General features: G+C 35.2%; 1 protein-coding gene and 1 long non-coding RNA gene across 2 annotated transcripts; one reads left to right on the top strand and one right to left on the bottom strand.

Annotated features, from left to right (window-relative positions):
- Positions 1-542: 542 nt before the first annotated feature.
- Positions 543-13,266, bottom strand: LOC149922416 (kinesin-like protein KIF28). Its single transcript, XM_090162293.1, has 22 exons — positions 12,886-13,266; positions 10,883-11,000; positions 10,587-10,698; positions 10,397-10,504; positions 9,677-9,807; positions 7,535-7,605; positions 7,360-7,420; positions 7,109-7,264; positions 6,128-6,258; positions 5,845-6,005; positions 5,651-5,785; positions 5,425-5,582; positions 4,966-5,114; positions 4,766-4,900; positions 4,612-4,695; positions 4,415-4,477; positions 2,356-2,502; positions 1,995-2,120; positions 1,614-1,784; positions 1,415-1,495; positions 946-1,078; positions 543-835 (listed from the first exon to the last, which is right to left on the bottom strand). Exons 1-22 carry the CDS (start codon positions 13,264-13,266, stop codon positions 783-785), a joined length of 2,865 nt encoding a protein of 954 aa, XP_090018419.1. The 3' UTR covers positions 543-782.
- A 7,823-nt stretch (positions 13,267-21,089) lies between these two features.
- LOC149922415 (uncharacterized) lies at positions 21,090-21,709 on the top strand. The gene is made up of 2 exons (XR_016477306.1): positions 21,090-21,399; positions 21,493-21,709. It is a non-coding gene; the product is annotated as an uncharacterized LOC149922415 (long non-coding RNA).
- The last annotated feature ends 2,565 nt before the right edge of the window (positions 21,710-24,274 follow it).

The following is a 24,274-nucleotide window of genomic DNA, read 5'->3' as shown; positions in this document are numbered from 1 at the left end:
TAAACTTTCAGCTTGAAATAGCCCTTAAATTATATAATAAATATAATAATTTAATTATTTTTTTAAAATTTTGGGCCAAAATATCCACGTTGGTGTCATCTAGTGTAGAAATACGAAAATAAAATTTTATACTCGATGGCGGTTTCTAAAGGTTGGTTTCCCCGTATGTAATATGCGAATTGGTTTATTAGTATTATAATATTTTATGTAATCTAATCGAAGCTAATATTATAATTTAAAGTCCAGTACAATAGTTGAGTTTAAAATCTGGATATTACAAAAGTTTTTTTTTAATATCTGGTACGTTTCTAAGGTAATACTTCTTTGTAAATTTTTACTTTTTAATTTGAAATTTATTTTTTATATTTACCGGTACCCGCGTCTTTTAAAAAAGAAACGTTTAAAAAGGTTTTTTTTAGTGCGATTCCGAAAAGGCACTTTTTCATTTACAAAAAGGGGCTTTTTTCATCATAATTTTACGTTATACAATAATACATTCATTTAACTAGCTTTCATTTCCTTTAAATATGAAATTAAACTAAATTTCTTAAAAATGAATCCGAAACTATATTATAAAATTATAATTATTAAACATTTTGATTTTGCGCTCTTGTTTTATATATAAATAAAAATGAAAATGCTCTTTCAGCGTCATTTCTTTTGCCCCCTTTTTTACCCCCTCGGTCGCCATAGCGCTACGGAGAATGGGGGGGTCAAAATAGGGAAAACCAAGTAAAGCCGCGCTCGTAGCATTTCGCGTAAAAGACTGTTGGGCGTTTTTCTCAGATCAGAATGCAGGTGGAGGATCCTCTTACGTCATCATCGTCGTCATTTTCTATTTAGAACAGTATTCAAAAATTCTTTTAAAATATAAATCGAACTTATGGCTTAGTTTTTCCGAAAAAAGAGCGGTATTCTAAAATTACATACCCGATTTTTATTTACCTGTGGCTAGTTGAGATAGAAGTTCATCAGCCGATTCTGCAGAATTGGCCATTAGTAGGTCCTCCAATAATCTCACAGGAACTCTGCGTTTCTTTAACTGTTGAGCCACTTCTATCAACCTTCTAATGTTTTCCTACACGTTAAAAAAAAGTATTTTTAAAAACTTCAACAGCCGAAAAAGCGCTACGTCCTCGTTTTTAACCGTTTAAAATTTCCCGCGCCTTGTTATTTCTAAATGTTTCCTATTTCTGCTCATAGATGGCAACAGTAGCGCCGTAAACGGGTTATTGAAAAGGTTAAAGTTCAAAAGTCTAACCTGTTATTTGATTAGGCCTATCACACTATAATAGTCTATAAGAATTCAATTCTGAACAATTTTTTTATGGTTATTGAATAAAAGTCTACTTATTGAGTAGCGTTAAACTAGCCAACTTATTGAACCAAAGCTTGTTAAATTTGGTATAATTACCAATCGCTGTTGCTGTCTCGCCTGCTGTTTTTTCATCAATAGTAGTTCAACAATAATACTTTGTTTACTTGGATCAACAATCTATGGGATCACAATAAAATTAGGATCAATTTTAAAATGGTAACGATAAACACTAAGGCTTAAATATGTAATACACCCAAAAGGCTTATTGATTTCTGGAACTTGGCAAAAATCTTACCCTTCCGTTCATCTTGAAGCCACTCATTAAGCTATTTGCTTGATTTACAAGATCTGACTGGAACATTTCTTTTGTGTTTTTTCCTTCTGATTTGGATAGCGCTGAACGCCGTATCTGTTGTTTACCCCAGACTTGCACCGTAACGTAACTGTCTTTCAAATACTCAACCAACTGCAATTAATTCGTTACGTTAATGAAAATAGTGCCTGGATGCTAACACAGAATACATTGAGCCAAAACAAAGCCCGCTGGAACTACGCTGTTGCGTACTTCAAATTTCAGAGAGCTGTGTTAGGGTCAACGTGATGAACCTAAGTTAGTCAATATGAAACCAAGATGGCTACCTAAAGGAATGATCGTAATTCCTAAAAATACGCTTACTTGCTGTGTTGCGGGTCGGAATGAGAACAATTTCTTGTGATTAAAATCAGGATTCGACGTATCGCTAACCATTTCTGTTTCGGAATCCTGAGAGTCCAGAAATATGCGATATTTACACAAAACGTCCTGTAAGGAATAAATACGGTGGTTTATATCGATTTTGCGCAAATAGTCTCATTGGTAGCGCGTAGATTTTTACTAACGAAAAACGAAGAAAAGCACAAAATCGATCAGCCTTTGGACAATCTCTTAGCAATGGAATAACGTGAACCCGTTTTGCCTTAACACTCGACAAAATTTTGTTTGTTTACCCTATTTCTAGAGAAATAACAAAAATATTGAAAACCGGAAAGCATATTACCGTAAATCTAGCGGGCAGCCCCCGACATCCTAATATTTTGAACAAGAAATGCAGCTCCTGACCAATGAGTTCATTGGGATTGTCGACAAACATGTCGTCGTGCTCTGTGTATTCCTTTCCATCCGGGGAACACGGCACTACTTCTACCTAAAAATGCAGAAAAATGCCGTTACGAGATTGCGTTTGAAAACTAAAGCTGGCGTGCTCTCCCTCCCTCGACGGACTCTTCCAGATTTACGCCTACATCGCGACTCCATTTTGTTCGCCCGCTCTTAACGCCTAAACCAGTAAATATATACATCGGAACAAACTGAAACTAGATAAATTTTTACAAATTCTTATTTGTTGTCAAACTGAATAGTAACAACGAAAGATTTGCGGGAGGAAAAATGCTACCCCGATAACCTTTCTCCGGAAACCTGATTGTCTAAAATTTTTAATTTCTTTTTTCATACAAGGGGGTTTCGGAAAATATAAATAAAAATGTTTGTATTAGTACCTAGTTCTGTCTCGTTGCGTTCTATCGTAAACGTAAAACCAGCCATACCGGAATAACAAAAATCAGCAAACTCAACCTACCAAAAGCAATCATGGATGCTCTAGTACCCAAAAATCCCGGTTTAAAAGATTCGCTCCCTTAGTGGTAGCGGTTGAGCTCAGGAGGGGGGAAGAATATTTTTCTTTCCCTCCCACTCTCGCTCTTCCTTCCAATTTTTGAGTTTCATTAAGCCCCACCCACAGTCAATTTCAAAATGATGGGGTTAAATTTTTTTCCTTGGAAAAATTTTAAATAATCCAAATATAGCAGGCTCATCTTAGACCGGTACCGGTGTACTTTAATATTCTTCGCACAATATAGGGCAAACTCGAGACTTGGATTGGTGAAGGGCTGTCTCATTACTGAATAACCGGCTGAGGAATTTTTTTTCTTTTAAAACTAGTTGGAAGAGAGGGCCAGCCATTTTGTTGCGTTCAAAAAGGATTTTATCGATCGAAGAGCTCTATTTCTCTTTCCAAAGCGGAGGATCGTAGAAAACCAGCTCCTCCATTTTGCCAAGCCCTAAATTCACGCAAGGTTCCTCCAATCCCCCCAAAAAATGGAAAGGGTTACGTAGAGTTTAAATAAAAGAGGGGTTGATATTGAAAAATCTGGGGGGATTTTTTTATTTTAAAGGATAGGTTGATTCGCTCAGTCTAAATATGATGGTTACGTATTTAGTATTACTGGTATTTGAAACTTGTTTCGTGCATTTAAAAAAAATGTATTATGTTTAAAAACCAGTATAATATAACCCTTTAGGCACAGATATTACATTGTACCTGCGTTGGTATATATAAATTTTCAAATCTAGTTTTTAACCCTTTTTCAGGGGGGAGGGGGGATACAACCCTATTTATATACGAAAACTGTACTATTCCCCCCCTTTACACTAATACCGTAAAAATGTCAGGTGACCCGCTTTTTTTTTTAAATAAAAATATTACCTAAACCAGTTTTCTCGAAGATGGGGAGAGAGGTTGAAAAATAACCCTTTCTGTTAAAGTATAGATAGGGTTTTGAGGCTTTAGAAGAAAAGCTGGCGGGGTAATCGGGCAAAAAATCATGTAAGGTAGGCATCCCCCGATCGTGAGAAAAGTCTATTTTTATAAGACCTTATATTTCTCACGGTTTATCTAACTCGCCTCAACTCCTTACACAACTAGTAAAAAAAAATAGATGCTCTTAAGATGTATTTTCGAAGCAGACCGCGTGTCTTCCCCCCCCCCCCCCCCTTTTTAAAAGTGAAAGTGGGGATTTAGAAGCGGGTGGCGCTTTTTTGCCAGAGGGGGAGTGTTGTATCTTTGAAATTCTCTCCCGCTCCTCGCTTGTGGATTTAAACCGCGTAGATTGTACCCCCCATCGATACGCTTACGCGCTATAGGCCACTAGATCAGGGATGGTAGATCTAAAAATAGAAAGGGTTCGGAGCTATATATAGCTGATGTTATTTTTTTCGTTTTTTTTATCCAATCTTTTCTGAAATTAAAAAAATGCGGGCGTATGGGGCGATGAACTTACATTCATGATACCAGCTTCGGTACCCTTGTAGTCCACGATTTCCAGTTGCTCTTTCAACTCGACCTGAGAAAATTAAAAATATTTTAATTCGGGCCGCCATAGGAAAGAGTTGTTGGTCGCTCTGGTCGCCGTACATTGCACCTAAACTTAAATTTTAAACGTTAAATATGTTTAATTATAATTGGTAGGATAATTACCATGAACGCTAACGGTTGGAGGTAGATTTGTACGCTTCCAACGCGAACCTCCATGTCGTTATCTTCCAAGAACGGATCTTGTTCCTGTATTTTAGTGCGTGTTTTATTTGTAATTTCGCGGATTTAAAAAAGAAAAGTGTCGTTAATTAATTACTTCGGGTACGTCCCATTCTTCGCCGGCTTCGTAGTTCTGATACATTTCCTTCATGACGTACATCCGGTTGAGGAATTTATCTTTTGGCCATTCGTACTCGGTGCTGTTTTCCAAATTTCTCAATTTGACGTAAACCTGGTTGTTCAAAAATCAGTTCGTAAAATCCGGCAAAATGGTAATGTTCATGAACACCGAAATACCTCTGTTCCGCCGGCGGTTTTACCCAGTATTTGCGGTGATACCAGCATTATCTCGAATTTGCAGTTTTTGTCGAGTTCTTCGCTGATGGAATTGGCTTCTTCGATGGCTGGTAAGACTTCCATTAAGTCTTTGTTCAATAGAGCTGTTTCTGTTGGGTGATAATTGCGTTAACTTAAAAAGTACCCAACATATACATATTTAAAATGGTGCTCAGGGTGAAGAGATCATCTAGATGACGTGTTAAAATAGCATTTTTGGATCTGGTATTCATTAGGACAAAACCGCCATGACGGCAATCCTCGATGCAAAAATAAATTATTAGGCCTAACGAGGCTTTTTTGCGTCAACGCAAAAATATCTTATTAGGCCTAACGAGGCTTTTTTGCGTTCTTGCCATAGTGAAAACCATGGCACTTTAGCTACAGTTTCAAAATAGAAATCGTTGTAAAATTGCGTACCCATGGACTCGTCGTCCAATCGTCCCATATTGATTCCGGCCTTCTGGGCCAATTCTTCTTGGGCTAATTCGTAAGTTATTTCGGGAAATTCCTCTTCACTGTTCATTTGAACTTCGGGATTAACAAATACGTACAGCTGCGTCGTCCCGAATACCAATCTGAATCGTTTCGAAATGATACAGTATCGTCCGAACAAAATACTCTCATAAAGTACAATTAAATCTACCTGTCATTATGGTTTAATTCAACGCGATTCTTTACCGGTTCTCCATTGAGTAGTACTCTGCAATCTTCGGATCCTCTTTCCAAGCTTATCCCGCCATGATTGTGTAAGGTAATTATCGCGTGTTTTTCTTGTATACTAAAGTGTGCCCAATTTAGTACGTTTCCCATAATATAGCGTAATTTTTACCACCGTACCTGGGTCCGTAGATGACAATGTCCATCTCACCTTTCCCTATCGTATTCTGACCCGGTTTGATGACGTATATAATTTTCCCGGACAGTTGCGGGTCGAAATTAAGATTGGATAAATGCGGAGAAGTCTTTTTCTCCTCTTCGGCTTTAACTCTAGTTTCATCCTATAAAATTTATCGCGAAAATAAGTACAAAAACGACAGTTATAACTTCGATTAGAAGCGAGCGTGGGCGTTGCGAGAGTGTATTGGAAATCCCACTTAATCCCCCGGATTAAAATCCCTACTTGGGCGTTTTCTATTTGGGCTTGTCTGAGCTTATCCTCATAAGTTTGTTTCAGTTGTTTCATCTCTCGGTCGTTCTCCAACATTGCTGCTTTCATCTCTTCTTCCCATTTCTTACGTAACTGCGTCGTTTCTATTTTCAAAAGGAAATTTCATATTTTAACTTTCGAAATTTAATCATTTATAAATTTACGAGAGAATTTGCCCCCGCTAGATGGCTACGCGAAATAAGGCGTGGAACAAACTTGATCCAATTGGTACGTGTTAAAAATTTACGCTTTTTAAAGCCACAAATTAAATTATTTAAATAATTAGAATTTGACGTTGTATTTCTAAATAATTAGAATCGGCTATAAAATAATATTTTACCGGAAATTTACGTATTTTTTAGCCAAATGATTATTTAAATAATTAGAATATGACACTGTATTTTAAAATAATTAGAATCGGCTAGAAAATATTTTGTTACCGGAAATTAACGTATTTTATAGCCAAATGAGTATTTAAATAATTTAGAATTTGACGTATTATAAACAGGGTTGCTACATGTCAGGGAATTAAAAAATTGGCCTAAAAAGTCAGGGTATTCAATTTTCTTTTGACACTTTTTGAAGGTAATTTTACTCTAGATTTATGACAAATTTTATGATTATCATTTATTTCCTTGAACATTTGGCTAATTTTTTCAACATTACAATAACCTTTTTACTGAAATATAAGGCCATTTAAATTTATTAACTTCTGATAAAAGTAAAATATAAAATAAAAGTTTTGGACTTAAAAAGTCAGGGAAAATCTCTTAAAATAGTCAGGGAATTTGAATCTCAAAATTTTGTGGCAACCCTGTTAAAATAATTAAAACCGGCTTGACAATAATATTTTACCGGAAATTAACGTATTTTATAGCCAAATGATTATTTAAACAATTAGAATTAAAATCGTTGAGAAAATAATATGTGTGTGAAATAGGAATCCTTTTAAACCTTCGAGAGAAATTCCAGGTCCCACAGGAATATCAATGGCTCCTTTGTCCATCAATTTCTTGAGTTTATCATTTTCTTCCCTCAATTCTCTGATCATTTTCTCCGTCGGGTCTTCGTTAATAGTCGCGACTGTTTTTATCTGCTTGGCCCTATCCGCTGTATTAAGGGAAATCGGGAACAAATTTCGTACGTAATTATGATCATTTGTTAAGAAACTTTTCCCGAGTGATACCCCCCAAAACAAAACGCACCGTATCTCAGAGTAGATAAGGTTTCTTCGTAGTTGATGTCCGCGGGACTTATAGCCGCTATCTACGCGGATACAAAGAGGGGAGAAAAGGAAACGGGTTTAATTCGGAATTAAAAGCCTTCTCTTGTTTTGGTTTGAAAATTTTATATAAAAGTGCTAAAGAGTTTGGTATGTACCATCACTGTTTTGCTGTTTCCGCCCAAGGCGTTTATCAGTAGCCTCGTTAGCACCGAATCTCTGTAAGGCACTAGATAAGAGGAGCAAAAAATACCGTAATTATTTATGTAGTTTTGAAAGTTTAAAGTCTAGACGAATGGGGTTTTAAATTTTACTCGTTTCTATTCGGGTCTAAAATGGCCAATTAGATTATTTGCGTATACGCGCCCTTATATCAGGAGTTCCGACGTCGCCGCTAATCTAGATGTCGCTGCGAAGTAGGGCGTGGTTAAAAACGCGACTACTTGGACGCGCTATACGTTTAATACAGTCTCATTATCGCCTTCGTAAACTGTTTTTTATTCTAATTTTAAACATATTTCCATAGTTGTTAAATCGATTTGCTATTTGTGAAAATGCAGATCTGTATTAAAAATAAATGCTTTCATATTTTTAAATATCAAGAATCATTTATTAACAAATACCAAAATACCCATTATTAAAATAAGTCCCTAGAATTACGTATGTATAAAGTTTTTTTTAATATACCAACGGTTAAATGCAGTTCTTCGCAAATACAAAATCCCCCATTTTTGAAAAATAATTTACAATAATTAACAATGTCAACGACCTAGAATCCCCAAAAGATATAACTTAAATATTTCCCCCCCCCCACGCCTAAATCAAAAGTACAAACAAGCGTGCATAATAAATAGTTAAAAGTAGGTAAAATTAATTTTAAACCCAACGTGCCAAGACGGTTTTGTTAGTTTTATGGGCGGGTGGCGTTGTCATTTTCCTAGTATATAGTTGGACTTATAAACTTTCCGAAAGTGCACCTTTCCAGGAATCCAATTGGCGTTGTTTACTTGTCTTCCACAAATTGTATAGTATAATTATAGGCGGTGAACGGGGGCGGGGCGACTATACAATTCCTAACTTTCATCCGTCATCAATAAGGTTTAAAACCTTTCGTTCTATAAGAGCCACCCTTGGGTCTGTTAGCCTCCCGCGCATCCCCCCCCTCACCTCTTCCTTTATTAGGAAAGCCACTTTGTGACTAGTCTTATCTTTGAGTTTGGAAGAGGCGAAACGAAAAAAATTCCGCCCGTAGTATAAAGTCAAGTAATTAATGTATCCATTTGCCGTTGGTACGGAAACAACGATATATCGGTATCGGGGCTTTCCCTCACAACGCTCTCTCTCTCTCTCTCTTAGAGGAGAAATTTGCCGCCCGAAACCATGTTGGAACGTCAGCTATAATTAATTTATCCCATTTTTTTAAACTATAAAGTTTGTTAACAAATTAGAACGATAGCGACTACGCTGTACGCCGTAGAAGCGGATTCCCCTTTATACACCGAGCTCGAAATTTGGCCGCGCGAAATTAAAAAAATTCCATCACTTCGACTCCTGCCGTTACCATAGTAACGAAACGCCGGCTAGATCCGGAGACTCCGACGTTCGTCGCTCGACTTAACGCGATAACTCACTAAGTCGCCGCTTTTCACGTTTTGAATACAAAACGGATGGGTTTTCGTCCCAATTTTTTCCTCTCTAAGAAATATTAAATATTTCCGTTTTCTATTTAGTATTTTAAGTCCCATTTCTGGTTTAAATACGCTTAATTTATAGCCAGTAACGTAACCGAAAGAATATTGGTTACGGGGTTAAAAAAATACAATTTTTTATGAAACATGTTGGGGTTAATTCTCGTCAGACTAAATTAGCTTTATCCGTTATATTAACGTATTTCCTTGACCATATATTCGTAATTACGCGTAAATTTTTTCGGGTCAATAAGAATAATAATATTATCTTTAAAAAAAGGTGTATTTTGTAGTCGATACGTTATCGCAGTAAAGCGTATAAAAGGGTTGGCGAATTTAAGGTTGCTCCGGATAAAAGTACGGATTTGCAAGCAACGTCCGTGCTATGAAGTGAAGTGGCAACGACGGGGCGGGGGGATGATGTCGGGCAGGGGGGCAATTTATGGGCGGAGACTGTCGGGTCGCGCGAGGGGACGGGAAGAACCAATGATTAAGAATGGGGAATGTTCGGAGGCCGAAGAGGAAGCGAGGGATGCGGCGGCAGCTCGGATTTAAAAATAATTTTCTCTCGGATGGAAAAAATTTGCGCGTTGGGATCGGAGCGGCTCTCACCTCTTGCGTTTCTCCCATTGGCTCTTTCGGCCAGCGCGTGGATGCAGTTACCCAAACAAGAAAGCGATTGGTTAATGGCCGCTCCTTCCTTTAATCTGTCCCCCGTTGCGCCTGTGTTCGAGACCCTCTCGCTGTGTGGTGTGCCGAAAAGTAGAAATCGACGTCGGGAAAAGTATGAGGAGAAAAAAAAATAAACCTTCCAGTTAATCGCATCGCCCAGTTGGTATATGTATATATAGCAAATTATCTTATATTTTCCCTCCCCGCCTGATTGTCTTATACGTCTACGTTTTGCTCATTTAATAAAAAAAGAATATTTAAATTCCTTTTCAAACCATTATACTTTTTAAAAAAATGTCCTATCTTAATTACTTTTAACTAAGATTAACGTTTTAATTTACGGTTGTAGTGTTTCCTTTTAGAATTTATTTGGCCATCTCTTTGGATCTTTGTTTATTTCTTTTTAAATAAACCAAAGCAATTTACAAGAATTAAACTTTATATTTACTAAGGTAAAATATCTTTCGCCTCTAAATGTCGACCGCTTTACGAAGCTTCGGCGTAAGGCGTGTCGAACACTTCTACAGGCGTCTGACCTATTTTGCTCTATTTTTATAATACTATACTTTGCACCATTTTTTAACGCGTTTAATCTTTTAATCCATACAAGTAGTTTTGGTCGTAATGTTGTAGTCTGTAGATTAATGTTAATTATCTCACCTTCCGGCTAAATCGACCAAGTTTATGACTGATGTTTTGGCCGTTTCTTCGCCAGAATCGTTGAACGCTTTCTGCACAAAGGTGATCCCCACTATCGTATGTGCTCGGCTTTACGTTATGAATAAGTCACAAAAGAGTGGTTATTTATATTGTTTGCTAACATAGCGAATGTATTTTTGCGTCGACTTGCCTGCTAGTAGCGTTCATGTTAGTCGAAGCGATGCTTCTGTTAGTCGTTCCTTCGTCAATTTTGGCCTCAATTTCTTTGTAATTTGTGACGAGACTAGTGGTTAACTTTTCGGCTGTTGATAAAGTATCAGTATGTTACGTAATATTATTAGCAATAATAATAGACTGGTTAAGCCCGCTCTAGAAAACGTCTAGGGATAACGTGTACGATAAACAGGACTTCAATGTATGTCAAAGCTACGTCTACATTCCCACACGTTTTGTAGCGCGGGCTTACCTTGTTTAATGTTTAAATACCGTAAAATCCTTTCTTGGGATGTTCCCGAACTTTTAGACCCTTTTTCTTGCTCAGAGCGCTTGGGTTCAGCAAATCCCGAACAACTTCGTTGTATATCTCCAACATACTGAATCGAACCTAACCAAATTATCAAAATTAGTTATTATATATATTGTATATTAAAAATTCCATAAAACCTGTTTTCATTATCTTTACAATGAATTATAATTAGGTTAAAATTATTGAATAACGTAACGTTGATTCTGTTAAATGAATTAAATTTATATAGCTATATAAATGCAATTTAAAGGGACCATAAAATATTAATACTGGTTTTTATGTTTCCTCGTTTAGATAAATGTGTTATTGTATGTATCTAATTTATACGTACCAATGCCAAAAAAACATTCAATAACGTAATGTTGTTATGGTAAAATGAAATGCATTTATATCTATATAAGTGCCATTTAAAAGGGATAATATTATTTAAAATTGGTTTTGACATTAGCACCTGTAGATATGTACGTATAAAATAAACAAACGCAACACATTTATACTTTTAAAACATAGAATATCTTAATGTTGTTATTGTAAAATTAAATGCATTTATGACTATTTCAAGGCAATTTAACCCGACCCTAAGTCACTAGTTGACTTAGGCCTGTTTGGTTCATTGGGTATTAGGTTATCTGATTATTGTTACTATTATTATCCGAAAAATATTGGAATATTAATCGAATTTCACATTTTTGACACAACATTAAACCGAAGCTAGTAGTGTTTTGAGCTAGTAACGTTAAAAACAAGCCATTGAGCCTGTTAGCAGACGACTTTTAGATTTAGTTCAGAATCCCTTTAAGATTGTATACAAATTAATATTTCAAAAGTTTACCTCTCTTTTTAAGAAATTATGATTGGGGTAAATATTTAACTTCAATATGGCATCCGTCACTTTTATTAAATTTTATTTATGTCCTTTAATTATGCAAATAAGACTCTGTAAGTTTGATATCACCTTTGCTTTAATTTATCTGGTATTTTAGGGTGAATAATATCATTTTTACTATTGTACCTTTTGATAATAAAGTTCATCTTAGTTTATTTCAAAGAAAAATTAAATTGTTAATACTCTGTAGTTCTAAATTGCGTAAAAAGGTGGTATTGAAAGAATACAGAATGCAAATTGATCAAACGATTGGTAGTCACTCGTAAATATTATTAAGTGAACTCATGTGATTACCTATGAATAACGGTTATAGTTAGTGCTAGGGAGCTGTTGGCTCACGTGGCATGAAGGGCTTGCCACCACCCTCCTACGAATTGTAACCCTGCCGGCCACCTGAATTAATGGCCTTAAAAGTCGCTTGATGACTTAGGTCTAGCAATATTAGCTGTTATTATTATTTATACACCTGATTACTTAAGTGACTATACCCCCTCGGGTAGTTTATTTAGAAATAATTTAATTAGACTTTTATGGGTAATATTACCAGTAAACTCGTTTTTTCATAATGATATTTCAGTGACGTAAAACGTTTTAATTTTGGTAATCTTTCTTAAATTTTACGCCATTAAATAGCCCAAAATGTTATATATTTCCTAGTGTTGTAAGTCGGAAAATGACCGAGTCCTTTTTCCCGGAAAATTCCCGTATTTTTCCGAAATAAAACAAGAAAAGTTTTTATTCCATGATTAGTCTAATAAATTGTTTGCAAATTGAAATAAAAAGCGGCATTTTTTCGAATCTAAAAGTAAAACTAAACCTCTAGACTAGTTTAAACTGATTAACAATGTAACACTATTAATGTTTTGTAGTATGTTTTCTGTTATTAGACATTTTATATCGATAAAAACATTAAAAATCCTTTAAAAGTAATTTGTTTAATTTTTTTATTTTTCCGATTGGCGGAAAATTTTCTGGAAATTTAAAAAGTCTATAGAATCCACGAGGAATACGTCCGCGTAGAAAGCGCGTAAAGAGATGACAATGGCGTGTTTTTGTTCGCGTGTGTGGACTAAATACCTCGTATTGAGTTTGGTTACCGTCGGCTCTCTTCCTCTCGATCTCCCTGAAGAGCTCCTCGCAGAGTCGGGGCACGATCCCGGAATTGCCTCCGTAGCCGACGACGGAGAAGGATTTCCCCGATCCCGTCTGACCGTAGGCGAAGAGAGAGGCGTTGTACCCTTCCCAGGCATTGTGCAAGATCCCCCGTCCCAGGTCTTTGTACACCCGGCTCTGGTCGGCGAATTTGCGGCCGTTTTTGTGGCTCGGGTCGGGCACTATCAGCCCCGTGTCCGTCTCCCGGAAGCCGTCCAACGACCAGTAGCTGTGGTCGAAGGCGAACTTCTTAGGCTCCTCTTTGGGGTTGTCCGGGTTGTACAGAACGGTCGTATTGCCTTCCATGTCCACGATGGGTTTGGCCTTTCTCTGCAATTCCCTCTGGTTGTGTACCGATGCGCGTTAAGGAACGTGTTCTTTGCGTATTAAAGCGCGTACAAATATTAATTGTCATGTACAAATACTTTAGTAGTACGCCTATTATTTACAGTTAATTACTAAATTAATTTTGAACACCTAATAATTTATTCTACTATGACTAAATAGTGCCTGTTAATAAATGTTATTAATATACTAAGGTAATTAAAAATGTCTTAATTATTAATTAAAACTATCCCATTTGATTATCAAAATGTCTTAATTATTAATTAAAACTATCCCATTTGATTATCAAAATGTCTTAATTATTAATTTAAACTATCCCATTTGATTATCAAAATGTCTTAATTATTAATTAAAACTATCCCATTTGATTATCAAAATGTCTTAATTATTAATTTAAACTATCCCATTTGATTATCAAAATGTCTTAATTATTAATTTAAACTATCCCATTTGATTATCAAAATGTCTTAATTATTAATTTAAACTATCCCATTTGAGTATCAAAATGTCTTAATTATTAATTTAAACTATCCCATTTGATTATCAAAATGTCTTAATTATTAATTTAAACTATCCCATTTGATTATCAAAATGTCTTAATTATTAATTAAAACTATCCCATTTGATTATCAAAATGTCTTAATTATTAATTAAAACTATCCCATTTGATTATCAAAATGTCTTAATTATTAATTAAAACTATCCCATTTGGTTATCAAAATGTCTTAATTATTAATTTAAACTATCCCATTTGATTATCAAAATGTCTTAATTATTAATTAAAACTATCCCATTTTATTATCAAAATGTCTTAATTATTAATTTAAACTATCCCATTTGATTATCAAAATGTCTTAATTATTAATTTAAACTATCCCATTTGATTATCAAAATGTCTTAATTATTAATTAAAACTATCCCATTTGATTATCAAAATGTCTTAATTATTAATTAAAACTATCCCATTTGATTATCAAAATGTCTTAATTATTAATTAAAACTATCCCATTTGATTATCAAAATGTCTTAATTATTAAATAAAACTATCCCATTTGATTATCAAAATGTCTTAATTATTAATTAAAACTATCCCATTTTATTATCAAAATGTCTTAATTATTAATTAAAACTATCCCATTTTATTATCAAAATGTCTTAATTATTAATTAAAACTATCCCATTTTATTATCAAAATGTCTTAATTTTTAATTAAAACTATCCCATTTTATTATCAAAATGTCTTAATTATTAATTAAAACTATCCCATTTTATTATCAAAATGTCTTAATTATTAATTAAAACTATCCCATTTGACTATCAAAAATAGAATTATTCGGTATTAAATGATTAAATAATAATTATTTTAAATTTTAAATAATAACATACCTATCCTTACCTCTCTTTAGAAATTTTCCAAATATCAAATAAAATTTCAAGAGATGTGCTCAAACCTAATTTAATTATAAATTCCGTAAAAATTAATTTAGATTTTATAAACCTAAATTACTAATGTTTTGACTGTTTGGTGCGTTAATAGTGCAAATAGTGCGAAAACATTTAGGGTAAAATTTATATCTTCGTAAAAACTAAGTAATATTTTAAATATTAAAAATATATAAAGGATATAAATGGTCGAACCCGAACTGAAACTTTGACATTTTCCACTTCAGGCATGGTTCTATCGCGAATTCCAAAGAGTTTAGAGAATCATAAATTTTCACCCGTTGAATAAATATCACTGGTTTTATATCATATTAAATGAACACTGTTTTTTAAATCGTAGCCAGAAAATCCAGGATCCCATACGCTTCGAAATATCATTTTCGTTTCAAAATTGAGAGTCACTAATGTCCGGAGTAGCTATTCAAACTGCTTATTTTAAAAATAAAATCACTGGAGACTAGGCTTAAAAACTGTTGTATTTATTGCCATAAGAGTAATGTTGATGGTTCGGTATCCTAGCAACGGTAGCGAGGAGTGGGGAGGAAAGGTAGGTTGGGTGACCCCGTTCAAACCTGTAGCCTTTACAATACAAGGCAGACCCGATTTCGATCGGCCGATACTTTTTTGGCGAAATTAGCCTTCGCGTATTCGGTTGGAAGTGGGTGGGACCCTGTTTTTGGGGCCCTACAATACGCCCTAGATTTAGGTCAACCTGACGTTTAAGCAATGTTTGCTGATTCTACTCAGGAACGTTTAATCCTACTGCTCTTTTTTATTTGAGTCATTTACGCTCGCCCTTTTCGCTTTGATTTCGAGCAACATGGAACTTGATGGCTACCAGGAACTCATTCGGGCTACTCGGAACGTACTATTCAGCCTGTACCGAAAATCGCTAATTGGAACGGTAACGCCATCTGCCGGGGACTGGTTTTAAATTAAAAATAATTTCTTTAAGCGATAATTGATAATTTATCAATTATTTTATTATTTAGAATGAATTAAATCGTTAAATTAGCCTCTTATTTAAGTTGCACGAAATAATTAATAAAATGTTTGTTGACTTAATAATTAATAATCTACGAACTATTTTATATTTATGATTAATTCATTTCAGTTTATATTAAAGTTACACGTACTAAATTAACATTTAAATCGAATATTTCTATAACTAAATTAATTTATTAAATTAAATTAAAGCCAGTGGAGACTCTAGCAAAACAAAGTTTACAAAAATGCTTCCAAAAGCGCTTCTAGGTGGCAGCACCTTCCGAGGACTTAAAGAACATGCGAGTTGTCTGCGATTTACGGGCTTCCCAAAACCACGTGTTTAATAAGTTAATAATCAACGCGAGAAGTTCCCAATTTGCCACACCTTTTAGGCTAGATTTTGGTGCATACTCAACTTGTTTTGATTTATACGCTAACGACATCTAGTGCGAACGAATGCAACTAGTCAGGAGCCGCCACTTGCTTTAAATTAAAAGATAAAACGAGCGATACTAGATGGCGCGATACAATTCGACAAAATGGATGGTTTCCGTGTACGAATGGAGCTTAAGAGACTCGTACATTCTCGGTAACCCGAACTCTTTCTCGGTGACACGTAATATTTGGGCAAATTAAGTGGTTTTGCTTGGCTTGAGCGAGCAATTGCTTCTAATTTCGCGCTCGTTTGGAAAACGCCTTTGTGCAATGACGGAAATTCAAGGTTTGGCTCTTTAAGTATTTATCTGGCAATTACGTGTTTGCGTAGAACTCTGAAAGAACCGCCTCGGATTGCGTTACTGTAACATTACGTAATAATCGTGGCTGTTCTTCCTGGATTGCGTTGTCTGAAGTGATGCATTTCTAATACGACGTAATGCTTACGTCACTGGTTAGAACCGGTTCGCGCTTCTTTCATCCAGATCAGACGATTTTATTTCATCATAATAAAATAATAAATTTTTTCTATCGGAACCTCAAGGGGGGTTTCTATCGTCTTTAAGAAGGTATACCTCAGTTAGTCGGTATATTTCCCAAATATAAGGGATCAGTAACAGCGCTTTGGGTTAGGATCAAAGCTATTTTCAAACCACCAGAAAAATAACTGCGTAATAACCAGACCAAATCTCATCTTAAAGGGGAATATTAACCTCAATCAAGGAAATTAAAATATTTTCCCCTAGCTAATAATAAATAATAATCAGCTAGGCTAATACCCAAGGCACCACCTTAGGCCTAAGTCATCAAGCGACTTTTGAAGCCTTTAATTCAGGTGGACGGGCTACAATGCGCAGGGGGGTGGTGGAGTGGTTAGCACTTTCGCCTCGCAGCAAGAGGAGCCGGGTTCGATCCCAGCTTGTGGCACTGGGTGAAAACTCGGAACAACTCCTTCTGCGTAGAGATTGCAAGTTCTCTCCCCCACTGGTTTAAGGGGTTTTCCCCCGAGGTCTTCGGTTTCCCCTTCCATAAAAACTTGTCGAGGTTAACGGTAATAGTTAGTGTAGGGAGCTGTTGGCTCGTGTGGCATGAAGGGCTTGCCACCACCCTCCTACGCATTGTAACCCGGCCACCTGAATTAAAAGTCGCTCGATGTCTTAGGCCTAAGGTGGTGCCTTGGGTATTAGCCTAACTGATTATTATTATTATTGCCAAATTGCTTCCATCCCACTTTGCGTAAGGTTACCATTGACGGTCATCGCACAGGAACATGCGAAAATAGGCTTTAAAATCGAGGCGCTGATCACTCCGCGTAATCGGTGTACCTTTGACTGTACTAATGGGATTACGCGTAATCTTTGAAGTCCCTGCCTTTGGCAGTGCTAATCTAAGCGTAATCCGGTGTACAGATTTTCTAAGAGTGGTTAGCCCCTCGTTTAAAATATAGAGCTGATAGATTTTGCTTCCTAGGAGAATTAAAGGAAAACTAAATCGCCTTTAAATTTAAATTCGTATTGAATCGGAGTTAATATATAAATTTAATCTTTAGGGAATTAAAAATATTTTGTTTTTGATTTACAATTTTCTTTTAAAAAACCATTCACCGATATTGGTCACGTGTCTTACTTTTCAAAAATAATTTCTTTGTCGGTTACTGTAAGTAGGATTTCGATTCGCGAAATTAATTTATATTAATAAAATGCCGCGGAAGAAAAGATCGGATTGCAATGTAACACTTTCATAGTTTTTAAAGATTTTCGTGATGTAGGACTACAAACTTTGGAAACTAGGGCAGTCATAACTCATAACGTCAAATAGCAAAGGCTTAGATAAAGTTATCCAAGCTCAAACGGACGATATTACAAAGAATCTACGCTGGGATCGCTAGTGTCGGATCGTACTATTTTGGGAAAAAAAAACATATGACGTGAGAAAGCTAAAGCCTGATTGGTTAGTTCGAATAGGGGGAAAGGGGAGGCCTCAGATTACAAGAGGTGTACGGCCAAAGGCTGGATTCGAATGTTAAAGTATACTTTTTGTTTTAATATCCACTTTTGGTATTAGCCTAACTGATTATGATTATGAAGCCAACAGCTCCCTACACTAACTATTACCGTTAACCTCAACAAGTCTGTGATAGTGTGATAGTAACACTTTAAGCAAAGCTGCAAGTACAGGGTGTTGGTGTATTTAGTGTTTTGTGAAATCCAGTTTGAAATTGAAGCCGTAAATAGTGAATTGTATTGCAGAGTTCTCACAGACCTGGAAAAACTTGGAAATATCAGGGAATTATATTGGCGACAGAAAAGTCAGGGAAATTCCTATTTTTTATCAAAAATCAGTGAGATTTATGAGGGTTTAAAATTTTGGCCTTAAAGAGTACAAAGTACAAATTTACATCATAAAATGTTTCTTATTAAAGATTTGTCTTTATTACCTCTTGTATTCAGGGTGTTTCAAAAGGTAATGCGAAAATTTTAAGCAGTTGTAGGGGATAAGTTGAGAAGTGTGCCTGTTTTTTTTTCCATTTTCCTACGATGAGTTCAAAAAGCGCCAGAGAGCTTCAAAGTGTGGCGTACTAGCCCCTGGAAGTAGGCTGCAACAAGCGCAAAACCAAGCAGCAGGGACTTTAAATACTGTTTAAGTTTACTTTTATACGCTGGTTACCTCGATTTGCTGTCCTTTATTTTACCTATCACACGAACCCAAATCTTAATGTTCGCCTTTCCCTGCGCAGGAAAATTGGGAAAAACCGGCATACTTCTCAACTCCTTAAACGTTTTGCATAACCTTTAGAAACACGCTGTATATTATAATATGGAACCAATTTAGCTTAAATGTCATTCATGAAATGAGGTACTCTGAACTTCTTAGTTTTAATTGAGGTTAACTGGCACCAGGAAATATCAGATGGAAAACATGGAAATATCAGGGAATTATCTTTGCCAATAGTCGAAGCATTTGAGATACATTTTACGATCCCAAAATTTTGGTAGATAATGAAGTCATTTTGAAAGTCATGCTGGTATTAGTTTTTAAATAATGTGATCCTTTTAATTTTAGCTTCAATGAATAGTTTCTATTTATCTATTTATAATCGGAAAACCGAGGTGTTGGCTACTTCGGATTTTCATTTAAAGGCCTGGGATTTCTTCTGCCTGTTTTCTTTTAAGTTTACTTCCAACCGCAGAACACGTTGGCCTACCACCAGGATATTTGCGCGGCGGGAAGAAAACTTCAAGGAAAACTGGCAGAAGAAAACCTAGGCCTTTAAGAATTTTCCATATAAAGTCTATCGTAGAAAATAATCCACGATTTTGAAGTTTGGAATTTTGTACAAATTTTCTTCAAAATTTTCTTAAGATTTCAACCACTCATGCAAAATAAATTTTCTCTGGTGTTTAAAATGTGTTGACAATTTTAAATTCAATAGTTAACTGGTTATAACGATCTAAAGTATATTCCCAATACTAAAGAAGCTGAAATGAGCCAATCACCAAATCTATTTTAAACACTAGAGAAATGTTCGACCTTAGACACTAGATAAATGTTCGAAATTAGACATTAGCAAAATGTTCGACTTTAAGACACTAGAGAAATGTTCGACCTTAGACACTAGATAAATGTTCGAAATTAGACACTAGATAAATGTTCGAAATTAGACATTAGCAAAATGTTCGACTTTAAGACACTAGAGAAATGTTCGACCTTAGACACTAGATAAATGTTCGAAATTAGACATTAGCAAAATGTCCGACTTTAAGACACTAGAGAAATGTTCGACCTTAGACACTAGATAAATGTTCGACCTTAGACACTAGATAAATGTTCGAAATTAGACATTAGTAAAATGTTCGACTTTAAGACACTAGAGAAATGTTCGACCTTAGACACTAGATAAATGTTCGAAATTAGACATTAGCAAAATGTTCGAAATTAGACATTAGCAAAATGTTCGAAATTAGACATTAGCAAAAGGTTCGACTTTAAAACACTAGAGAAATGTTCTAAATTAGATATTAGAAAATGTTCGACCTTAGACACTAGAGAAATGCTCGACCTCAGGCATAACAATAATTTTCGATCTTTAAACACTATAAATATTTTCGACCTTAGACACTAGAGAAACGTTCGATCTTAAACACTAGTTAAATGTTTGATCTTCAAACACTAGTTAAATGTTCGATCTTCAAACACTAGTTAAATGTTCGATCTTCAAACACTAGTTAAATGTTCGATCTTCAAACACTAGTTAAATGTTCGATCTTCAAACACTAGTTAAATGTTCGATCTTCAAACACTAGTTAAATGTTCGATCTTCAAACACTAGTTAAATGTTCGATCTTCAAACACTAGTTAAATGTTCGATCTTCAAACCCTAGTTAAATGTTCGATCTTCAAACACTAGTTAAATGTTCGATCTTCAAACCCTAGTTAAATGTTCGACCATAGACACTAAAGAAATTTTCAGACATTAGAAAAATATTCGATCTTTAAACACTAGGTACATTTTTGACCTTAGAGATGAGATAAATTTTCTACCTTAGACACTAGAGTAATGTACTAATGTTCGACCTTTAAACCCTAGATAAATAGTTTTCCTTTAATCACTAGAAAAATGTTCCATTTATACTTAGAATGGTATTTTTGTATGGAAATGTATAAGCAAAGACCTCGTACATTATGATCTCATAAAACGAATTCCATGGTATTTTGGGTGTCGTGTATACGCGCATTTTATTTATTGCATTTTGGTTAATTCGAATTTAATCGCGGTCATAAAAGTAGCCCATATTTAACGCCGTTTTTCCCTCATTGTATCCTCAAAATGGGAAATTTCGATAAGCATCTTCTGTTTGTACACGGACACAATGGCCAGCCAGTTATTAAATAATATCTCGTAGAAAGGGCCGATTTTTCAAGCGTAGCGCTTTAGTTCCCGCTTGATAATTACGCCATTTCTTCCATGACGTAAAATTACGCGTTGTGAATTTAATTTCTTATTCGTGTCGCAACGGCATAAATTCATAGTCAATGACCGGTGGCCGAAATTTCCAAAAAACCTTTATAAAACCCCCGAAAGGCGTTAAAGTTCTTGTCATTCACCATTCGTCTCTTCAATTTGGCACTTGACGACAAATCGGAATTTAGACACTCCAAAGTCACGAGCTAAGATGAAATTATCCGTGTTTTACGTTGTTATGATTGTATGCGTCATTTTATCGGCTGGTAAGTTGTTTGTTTGGTTTAAAATTTGAAAGGTTTGTTTGTTTGGTGATCGACTTTTTACGCTCCTTACGCATCTTTGTATTTGTGTTCCAGTATCGGTCGATTACGCTGAAAGCGCTTCGATCGGGTGTTCCGTCAACAAGGCCTTGTGCGTTCGCTACTGCAGGAACAGGAACAACAGCAGTGGAATGTGCGCGGGGAACAGATGTATTTGCTTACTCTAGTGCCGCATCAGCCGGGTTTCCGATTTAGTCACTCATCAAATTTTACGTGTAAATAGGAAATGTATTTAAATTCTTCCAAAGAAAGATTGTACTGTACCATCTTAAAAATTAAGAAATTTTTATTCCATTTTAAAAGATAGGTACAGTATGAATATTTCATTCAGTAAATAGATATTGTTTCTTGAACTTCTTATTGTTTTTAAATAAAGATAAGTTTATTTTGATTAGACCGTTTACCTTTTTTATATTGTAGCTCAAACGCTAGTGCTAGGCAAACCTAGTTTCCATTCTGGTTTGTTTCTTTAACCCGTATATTTTTTAAATCTATTTCCAGGATCAGAGGATGATGTTTGATGTTTTAGGTTTGGGTGTATTTCGAGCTAAGGCTGGGTTAAGTTCGTAAGTTTCAAAATAATTTATCTTTGATGTATATAGAGCATCAAGAATATATTTATTTATAGTAAGGGATAATGACATATTTCCCACGTATCCTCTCAATATAGCATTTATCCCTGAGTATAAATAAATAATTTTTGTATCATCTTATTCAGGGTTGTCTGATTTGATTTAAATCGCGATTTAAATCAAGTGATTATTTAAAAAATCATTGATTTAAATAACGTATTATACTTCAATGAACGAAAGCAGGTTCTTTAGAAATTTGAGTTCAGAGAAAATGCAATTAAATTTCCTTAAAAATTAATAATTCAATTTAATAAAGATTAATTTAAACTATAGTTTACGTTATCGCTGCAGCCAAATTATTTATCAATTTTTCAAGAAAAACATTCATAAAACCTTAAAAAATCAATAAAAAACCAATAGGCGTTACTATAAAGTAAATTTGGTCTTAACTAACTTGTTAAAATGGGAAAACAAAATCACGTGACTACCTTTTCACAGCCAGCTTCGATTCGGTAACTCGTGTTCATAGTTGGCCGTGTGACGTTAAAGAAAAAAATTTCCTTCCAGATACTGCAGACAGCTAATTAACTTACACCCTTCTATTACAAAATGTTTTAAATAATAAATCGATCAAAATTTAAACCACCATTAGCAACATAAAATGAATAATAGTTCGTATTTCTAAAGATAGATGGCGCTGCAGTTCTCCACAAAGTCACGTGACTACCATCTTTTCAGCCCCCCCCCCCCCCTGGACTTTATAGTTTCGCCTATTGAAATGAATCGTGTTTTTGATTTTTGTTTTAAATAAAAAAAATCAAAGTTTAGCTTTTTCTTGTTTGTTAGTGTTTCTCCTCTTTTTTAGTGGAATCTTAATTTACCAATAAGTTGATCCCATCTAAGATTGGTAAAATCTAAATATCCCACCTACTGTAACTTCCAAAATTAATTCTGTTATACAAACGAAATGATTTAATTACACTACGACCGTCATTAGATTTTGTTGCACCATTAATTGTTAAATTAATTGGTGAACCACTATATAGCAGACGACCAAATATCAGCCGTATTGTAAGGTGGAATAAGTTTATTGACTTTCGGAATTCTAGCCAGGTGGGCACAGGGGTCACGTGCACCCCTAAACGTATGGTTGTTCTTTTTTGTTTTGTTTTTTAAATAAAGTGCCCCTCAAATCAAATGTGATTCGGCAACCAATTTAGATATGACGACAGTGTAATTACAAAATGTAGTCTGCTATTTTACAGTAAGTTGAATTTCTAGTATAGGTACTTGGCAGTAGTACATCATTGAACAGGCAACCGTGCTGTTTCCTATAGTTAAAAAATGTAAGCCATCGTATTAACCATGGATAAAGGTACAAACTGCTATTACCCTAGTGTTTTTGAAACCATGGATAAAGGTACAAAGTGCTATTAAACTATTTTTTTTTGCAACCATGGATAAAGGTACACACTGCTATTACCCTAGTGTTTTTTGCAATCATGGATAAAGGTACCAACTGCTATTACCGTACTGTTTTTTGTAACCAAGGATAAACGTACAAAGTGCTATAACCCTAGTGTTTTTTGAAACCATGGATAAAGGTACAAAGTGCTATGACCCTAGTGTTTTTTGAAACCATGGATAAAGAGTTTTCTTGAAATTTTAGTTTAAAAACCTTTCGTTTTCGCGCGTCTATTTAGTTTCCCCTTTGCCCGATAGGTAGCGCCATGGTAAAGGGCAGAGTTTTCATTTAATTTTAGTTTAACAACCTTTCGTTTTCGCGCGTCCATTTAGTTTCCCCTTTGTCCGATAGGTAGCGCCATGATAAAGGGCAGAGTTTTCATTTAATTTTAGTTTAACAACTTTTCGTTTTCCCGCGTCCATTTAGTTTCCCCTTTGCCCGATAGGTAGCGCCATGGTAAAGGGCAGAGTTTTCATTTAATTTTAGTTTAACAACTTTTCGTTTTCCCGCGTCCATTTAGTTTCCCCTTTGCCCGATAGGTAGCGCCATGGTAAAGGGCAGAGTTTTCTTTAAATGTTAGTTTAACAACCTTTCGTTTTCGCGCGTCTATTTAGTTTCCCCTTTGCCCGATAGGTAGCGCCATGGTAAAGGGCAGAGTTTTCATTTAATTTTAGTTTCACAACCTTCCGTTTTCGCGCGTCCATTTAGTTTCCCCTTTGTCCGATAGGTAGCGCCATGGTAAAGCGCAGAGTTTTCATTTAATTTTAGTTTAACAACCTTC

This window comes from Leiobunum rupestre, chromosome 11 (assembly GCF_980474605.1).
Source record: "Leiobunum rupestre chromosome 11, qqLeiRupe1.1.hap1, whole genome shotgun sequence".
Classification (NCBI taxonomy): domain Eukaryota; kingdom Metazoa; phylum Arthropoda; class Arachnida; order Opiliones; family Sclerosomatidae; genus Leiobunum; species Leiobunum rupestre.
The sequence above is the reverse complement of the archived record's forward strand: the minus strand, read 5'-3'. Positions and strand labels throughout refer to the sequence as shown.